Source organism: Anser anser (genome assembly GCF_964211835.1).
Source record: "Anser anser genome assembly, contig: HAP1_SCAFFOLD_779, whole genome shotgun sequence".
NCBI classification, from domain to species: domain Eukaryota; kingdom Metazoa; phylum Chordata; class Aves; order Anseriformes; family Anatidae; genus Anser; species Anser anser.
Window position 1 is genome coordinate 7,501 of NW_028154198.1, and position 7,868 is coordinate 15,368.

The 7,868-nt window shown below is 67.1% G+C and overlaps 1 protein-coding gene across 1 annotated transcript; it reads right to left on the reverse strand.

Annotated features, from left to right (window-relative positions):
* Positions 1-3,119: 3,119 nt before the first annotated feature.
* LOC310890373 (cGMP-dependent 3',5'-cyclic phosphodiesterase) lies at positions 3,120-7,865 on the reverse strand (the record flags this gene model as incomplete). The annotated part of the gene is made up of 14 exons (XM_083852724.1): positions 3,120-3,347; positions 3,578-3,684; positions 3,834-3,872; positions 4,127-4,239; positions 4,497-4,596; positions 4,721-4,795; positions 4,944-4,991; positions 5,817-5,904; positions 6,003-6,125; positions 6,241-6,311; positions 6,445-6,567; positions 7,028-7,105; positions 7,231-7,343; positions 7,799-7,865. Coding segments are annotated over 14 exons (1,365 nt in total), but the record flags the coding sequence as incomplete, so codon positions are not given.
* Positions 7,866-7,868: the final 3 nt, after the last annotated feature.

Genomic DNA, 7,868 nt, shown 5'->3' on the forward strand with positions numbered 1-7,868 from the left:
CCGGCGCCTCGGTGGCACGGCTGTGCCGGCGTCACGGAGACCGAGCTGGCACTGGGGATGTCCATACAAATCAACCCCCAGCGTGCACACAGAGTGGGCGTTTTGCATCAAAACGTGGTTTCTCGCCCCAAAAGAGGGGCTCCTGGCAGCGCCCGGTGGGCACGGGGCCTCGGCGGTGCGCACGGCTGCCAGCGGGGACGGGCACGGTGCCGCCGGCGGGGCTGGCACCGCGCTGGCTTTCTCCTATATCGGTTTGGGTTTGGTTGGTTGGTGTTTGTGTTTGTTTTTTTTTTTGCCTTTGGGGTCTGCTCCTTCCCGCTGGTTTCGTCGCTCCCTGCCCCGCGGCAGCACGGGGAAGGGGGACAGGAGGCTGGGGGGGGGGAGTCTCGTAGGCGAAGCAATCGGCCAGCACCCGCGGGGAGGGTCTGCGCGGGTCCTGCCGGGGGCTGGCCAAAGCGTCTCTCTAAAGGCAACTCCGAGGAGGTAAGGCAAAATGAACGCAGTTCGTTGGGCCCGGCGCCGTCTCGGCTGTGGGGTCTCCCGTGGCTCCCCCAGGCACACGCGCACGCACCGAAGCAGACGGCTCGTTGCTTGAAAGAGAAACGGCGAGGGGGACGCCCAGGGTGGGCAGCAAACGGCTCCATGGCCACCCCATGGCCATCCCACAGCCACCCCATGGCCATCCCACAGCCACCCCATGGCCACCCCACAGCCATCCTTTGGCCATCCCACAGCCACCCCATGGCCACCCCATGGCCACCCCACGGCCACCCCACGGCCATCCCATGGCCACCCCATGGCCATCCCATGGTGCACCGGCCCCCCCAGGGCTCTGCACCACCCCAGCTTGACCCCACAGCTGTTTGGGGTGGCTCTGGCTTGGGACATGGAGCCGGGGCTGAGGCCATGGGGATGGCCCAATGGACCCCCCCAGGGCTCTTTGCTGGGCTGCCGGAGCAGGGCAGAGCCCCCCAGGATGGTGGGGGCCAGGCACGGTGGGCTGCAGGCGGGGAGGGAGCACGGGGAACCGGCGGTCAGTGGGGCAGGAGGGAGCACGGGGGACCTGAAGGGTCTGTGCACGGCCAGAGGGGGACCACAGGGGGCCACCGCAGGTCACGCACGGTGATGTGTAGGACCTGAAGGACCTGGGGAGGCCACCACAGTCTATGGACGGTGGTCTGTAGGACCAGGGGGGCCACCACAGCCCATGCACAGCAGTCTGTAGGACCAGGGGTACCACCACAGCCCATGCACAGCAGTCTGTAGGACCAGGGGGGGCCACCACAACCCATGCACGGCAGTCTGTAGGACCAGGGGGACCACCAAAGCCCATGCACAGCAGTCTGTAGGACCAGGGGGACCACGGAAGGATGGCAGTGTCCATGCATGGCAGTTGATGGGACCGGAGGGACCACGGGACATCGGCAGGGTCCATGCACGGTGGTCTGTGGGACAGAAGGGACCACGGGGTGCTGCTGGGGTCCACGCACAGCAATCTGCAGGACCAGGGGGACCCCACAACGTTGGCAGGGTCCGTGCACAGCAGTCAGTATGGCAGGAGGACCACGGGGGCCAGAGGGGCCATGCGGTGCCTGCGGGGTCCACGAGCAGCGGTTTGTGGGATCGTGGAAGGATGGCGGGGTCCATGCATGGACATTGATGGGACTGGAGGGACCATGGAAGGGTGGCGGGGTCCATGCACGGTGGTCTGTAGGACAGAAGGGACCATGGGGCGCTGTCAAGGTCCATGCACAGCACCCAGGAGGACCGGAGGGACCGCGGGACACCAGCAGGGTCCACGCATGGCCAGAGGGACCACGGGGCAAGTGGTCTGTAGGGCCAGAAGGACCAGGAGATGCCCTAGGACCAGGAGATGCCCTCATGGCCCACGCATGGCAGTCGGTAGGACCAAGGGACCACCGGAGGCCGTCAGTCCATGCTCTGTAGGACTGCAAGGACAGCAGGAGGCTGGCAGGGTCCACGCATGGCAGCTGATGGGACCGGGGGGCTGCCGACCAGCAGGGACCATGCACGGTGGTCTGCGGGATCAGAGGGACCGTGGGACGTCAACAGGGTCCATGCATGGTGGTTTGGTGGACCAGAGGGACCATGCAACGCCAGCAGGGTCCATGCACACTTGGTAGGACCAGAGGGACCACCAGAGGCCCCCACAGCCCACGCGCGCAGTCTGTAGGACCAGAGGGACCACCGGAGGCCATCGGTCCATCCGTGGTGGCCTGTAGGGCTGGAGGGACCACGGGAAGATGGCAGTCCCGGGGGGTGGCGGCGCTGGGGGTCCCTCAGCCTCCGGGTGCTGGTGCAGGGCGGTGGGGGGACCCGGGGGGGACTCAGGGGGGGACGCGGGCAGAGCGAGGTGCAGGGTGCACCCCGGTGGCCGTGCGCATCCTGCTCCCGGTGCCACCCTCCTGCCGCTGGCCCCTCACACTCCAAAAGCCGTGGTTTGTCCCCAAATCACCCCATCGCACTGGGGGGGTGCTCTTGCCCTCTGTTCTCCCTTGGGGGCCACTCGGACACAGGGACAGTGGCCGTGGCACTGTCCCCATCCCTCTGGGGTGCCCGGACCTCAGGGGCTCCAGCGTCGGAGCCGAGAACCCCCCCCCACCCAGCAACCCCATCTCCCCCACCCCACAAGTGCTCCCCTCGCCTGCCCCACGCCATCCCCCTGCATCCTGCTGGCCCCCACGGCCCCGTTTTCGGGGACAGCCCGCCTGGAGGTGCTCGGAGGGGTTCCCAAACCCTCCCCGCCTCCAGCTGCCGAGGAAAGACGTCCCCATCGTCGGCACCGCGGGGACGCCAGGGTGGCACCGGCACCCTGAGGCACGGCCGCCCCCGACCCCACGCCGTCCCCAGGCGCCACCAGGCAGCGAGCCCACAGCCAGCAGAGCCCGAAGAAGGGGTCCGGTGACCCGGAGGGGGGGCACCACCACCCCACAGTGGCACCAGGGCAGGGACGGAGCTCGCCGTGCCACCGCGGAGCCCCCAAAGTCCCCCTCGCCCCCCTCCCCAGATCAGGAGGAAGGGGCTGCAGGGCTGCGGGGTTGGGGTCTCTCCATCACCACCTCCCCCCGGCCCCGGCCCCAGCCCCCCCACCCCCCCCCAAAGGCGCTCACTCGGCCCCCGACTCGGGGTGCCCCTCGGCGTCCAGGCACCCGTTCATTTGGGCGTCCGGCGCCTGCGGGTCGTACTCCTCGTCCAAAAAGTCCAGGGAGTTGTTGCTGGGCAAGCCGCGGATGGTGAACTTGTGGGACACCTTGGTCCACTGCTCCCGGTTGCTGGCCACCCGCTCGTACAGCTCGGACGCCTTGGGGAAGAGGTCCTGCAGCAGCCTGGGGGGGGGGGGGGGGGGCACAGCCCCTCAGCACGGGGGTTTTGGGGGCTCCCCCCCGTCCCCGCTGCCTGGAAAACCCCCCAGAATCCTGCAGGGCGCTGCGCCCAGCGCCCTGGGATGCTGCGGGGGGGGGGGAAAGGGAGGGCATCTCCCCCCCCACACACACCCCAAAAATCCCCCCTGGGGGTAGCTGATCGCGGTGGGGAGGGGTTGGGGGGGGGGGCTCACTTGTAGATGGGCATGGCGATGTGCTCCATGAAGCTGATCTGCAGCTCGGGGATGTAGGCTTTCTCCCGGTCCATCATCTCCAGCGGGCGGTTTCCCATGGCTTTCTCCTACAGCACCAACACCGGGGGGGGGGTCAATGCCACCCCCTCCACCAGGAAAACCCCCGCCGAGCCCCCCCAGCCCCCCCCCCCATCTTCATCCGAGCCCCCCCGGTGCGTGCCAAGCGCTGGAGAGCTTCAGCCCCCTGCCCACCTACCAGGTCTCCCTGGGAGAAGAACTCCTTGTAGATCAGCTCCTGCAAGGGACAGGCTGTCACCACGGGGGGGGGGGCACATAACCATGGTGCCCCCTCCCCTCCCACCCCCCCCCTGGACCCCTCCCACAGTTCTGGGTCCTGCAGGGTGCAGGGGGACGTCCCTTGGGGGCTGCTGGTGCTGGTCCCCTGCTGGTGCTGGTCCCCTGCTGGTGCAGGCACCCGGCACGGGGCAGACCCCGGGGACAAAAAGGGGGGGTGGGGGTGGGTTTGGGGCGGGGGGGGTCCCCGCTCACCGCGATCTTCCTGGTGGTCTTCCAGCCCTTGGTCTGGTCGGAGAGGTCGCAGGACGTCATCAGCAGGCAGAGCAGCAGGCTGTGGTGCTGCTTGTTCTTGGGGTCGTAGCCGACTGCGGGCGGGGGGGGGCAGGTTTGGGGCTGGGGGGGTCAGCACGGACCCCCAGAGTCCCCAGAGGAAGGCTCTGGGGACAGCCAGGACCCCCCATGCCGTGCCCCTCAGCCTCGGTGGGACCAGCCCCCCACTCAGCACCCCCAGTGCCAAACCCCTGGGGATGCTGCACGGTGCCCCCAGGCCAGCCCACCCTATGCCCCCCCCCCCTCGGGGACAACGGGACCCCCCCGGAGGGTCCCGGTGGCCCGTCCCCACCTTCTGCCATCTTCTGGAGGTCCTTGAAGATGCGCAGGTGGTGGGCCAGGTCAGTGGCCAGGATGATGTCCCGCATGAGGTCCAGCATGCGCTGGTAATCCTGCGGGGCCCCCAGAGGCTGGCTCAGCACCCCCAGCAGCAGCACGTGGCGCCGGGGGGGGGGGGGGGGCGGGGGGCTTATGGGGAGGGTTGGGGGGGATTGGGGACACGGGGGGGGGGCTCACCTTGCGGGAGAAGTGGTCGAAGATGTTGCAGCCCTGGCTGTTGAGGATGGCGATGGCCTGGGCGAAGTGGTGCCGCTGCGGGAGGAGCGGGGAGGTGGCAGGGGGGAGCGCACGGCCCCAGCGAGACGGGGGAGGGGGCAGCCGCTGCCACCACCACCCCCCCAAAAAAAAAAGCCACCTGGGTGCCCCCAAAGGAGGGAGCAGGGGTGGGGGGGGAAATTACCTCCATGACTGAGCCCTCTGAGCTGTAGAGCGCCGCCAGGACGGATTTCTGCAAGGAGGAGCATCCAGGGTCACCCTGTCCCTGACCTGACCCTGCCCTTAATCCTAATCCTCACCCCTAAACCTAATCCTAAACCTATCCCTAACCGCAACCCTAACCCTAAACCAAAACCTAAGCCCTAAACCTAACCTTAACCCTAACCCCTAAACTTAACTGTAAACCTAAACCAAACCCTAAACCCTAACGCTGACCCTGACCCTGACCCTAACCTTAAACCTGACCCTGACCTAAACCCTAACCCCTAAACCTAACCCTAAACCTAACCCTAACCCCTAAACCTTACTCTAACCCTAAACCTAACCCGAACCCTGACCCTTACCCTGACTCTAACCCTGATCCTGACCCTAAACCTGACCCTAACTCCTAACCCTAACCTTAACCGTAACCCTGCCCCTAACCCTAATACTACCCTAACCCTGCCCCTACCCCTACCCCTGCCCCTGCCCCTGCCCTTGCCCCTGCCCCTGCCCCTGTCGTTGCCCCTGCCCCTGCCCCTGCCCCTGCCCCTGCCCCTAACCCTAACCCTAACCCTAACTCTAACCCTAAACCTAACCCTAACCCTAACCTTAACCCTAACCCCTAAGTCCTAAATCTAACCCTAACACTAACATCGACCCTAACCCTAATTCTAACCCTACCCCTAACCCTAACCCTAACCCCTAAATCTAACCCTAACCCTGCCCCTAACCCTAACCCTAACCCTGGCCGTCCCAGCTCAGAGCATGCCCCCATCTTCACCATCGGGTGAGCCCCCCACCCCCACCCCGTGGTGTCCCCGTGCCCCTCCCCTCCCAGCGCCGTGCCGGAGCTCACCGAGGCCACCTGGAAGGAGTTATTGGTGCCCCTGTGGTCCAGGTCGTGGCACATGCAGGAGATGAACAGGGCGAAGATCTCGATGTCTCTGGGGAAGGGGGGGGAGGAGGGAAACTGAGGCAGGCGGGAGGGCAGGGAAGACCCGGGGGGGGTGGTTTGGGGGTTTTGGGGGGGTCCCGGCCGTACTCCAGGTAGTTGACGAGCTCCAGGTTCTTGTAGAGCAGGTAGCAGAAGTGGGAGACGGAGAAGGCGTGCATCCAGTTGTGGTACGGGGGGTCGCGGTAGCCCTTCTTCACCATCAGGCAGAACCTGGGCGGGGAGGAGGATGTGGGGAGGGGGGGTGAGGAGGGGGCTTCTCGCCCCCCCCCCCCCAGGGACCCCGCAGGAGGGCAGGGTCCGTTCCATCCCCCCCCCCGACCCCCACCTGGTGAGCGTCTGGCGGTCCATCTTGTAGGTGTTGATGAAGTTCATGTCCTGCAGCATGCTCAGGATGGCCTGCGGAGGGGACGGGGGTGGGCAGGGGGTGTCCCCGCGTCCCCCTCCTCACCCCGGGGGGACCCTGACCGACGGCGGGTGGGGGCCGTTGGGGACCTTCCCCGTCCCGTTCCCCGCCCCCCCCAGCCCTCACCATGGAGGTGTCGTCCTCGGGCAGGGAGCGCGGCGTGTAGGTGAAGCTGGCGAAGTTGGGGTCGATGGTGGCCACGGGCTGGATGCCCTCGCTCAGCAGCTTGGTGTACTCGTCGTCCGACACCTGTGTGGCACGGGCACGGCGCCCAGGGGGTCCCCAAATGTCCCCTGGGACACTCTCAGCCAGCACCATGGCACGGGCACAGCACCCAGGGGGTCCCCAGATGTCCCCTGGGACACCTCAGCCAGCACCATGGCACGGGCACAGCACCCAGAGTGTCCCCAAATATCCCCTGGGACCCCTCAGCCAGCACCATGGCACGGGCACAGCACCCAGAGTGTCCCCAAATATCCCCTGGGACCCCTCAGCCAGCACCATGGCACGGGCACAGCGCCCAGGGTGTCCCCAAATGTCCCCTGGGACTGATGCCAAGAACCCCAACCGCTTGGCCATGCCCTCTGCCACCCCCCCCAGGGCACCATGCTGACACTGGGGGTCCCAGCCAGCAGGGGACCCCCTCCCCGTGCCGGGATTTGGATTTGGGGGTGCATCGCCATCCGGGGCGGGGGGGGGGACACCTCACCTTCATGTGGTACATCATCATCTCGTTGGCCAGGTGGCTGCGGTACTGCGCCTCGTTCACCTTCTTGTACAGCAGGGACTGGAGGGCAAAGGGGGGGGCCATGGGTGCGCTGGGGGCGAGCACCCCCTCCCCGGACACGTCACTGGTCCCCACGTGTCCCCTCCCCAAGCCGGGGACCCCCAGGGGACCCCCCTGGCGCTCACGTGGGCGATGCTGATGCCGCAGTAGATGGAGAAGGCGGTGGCCAGGTCCTCGTCGAATTTGCTGAACCAGGGCCCGTTGATCTTGTTGACCAGCTCGGCCACCCCGATGACCTCTGGGGACACGGCAGGGTCGGGGGGGGGGGGGTTGGGACCCCCCCCCCCCAGCACAGGGTTGTCAGCACGTGCTGGGGGACAGTGCTGTGCCCAGGGGGTGGGCTTGGGGACCGTGCGATGAGCTGGGGACGGGATCGTGTCGGCGTGCTGGGGACAATGCAATGCCCTCGTGCTGGGGACAGGATCGTGTCCGTGTGTTGGGGACAGGACTGTTTCCATGTGCTAGGGATAGGATTGTGCCCCTGTGCTGGGGACAGGATCGTGCCCCTGTGCTGGGGACAATGCCATGCCCTCGTGCTGGGGACACGATCATGCCCACGCACTGGGGACAGGATCGTGCCCATGTGCTGGGTGACAGGGTCACATCCGCACCCTGGGGACGGCGCTGTGCCTGCATGCTGGGGGACAGGGCTTCCCCCTGTACTGGGACCGGCGCGGTGCCCGCCGCCCTCACCCTGGCTCTCGTTCTTGATGGGGAAGCAGAGGATATTCCTGGTGCGGAAGCCGGTGCTGTCGTCCACCCC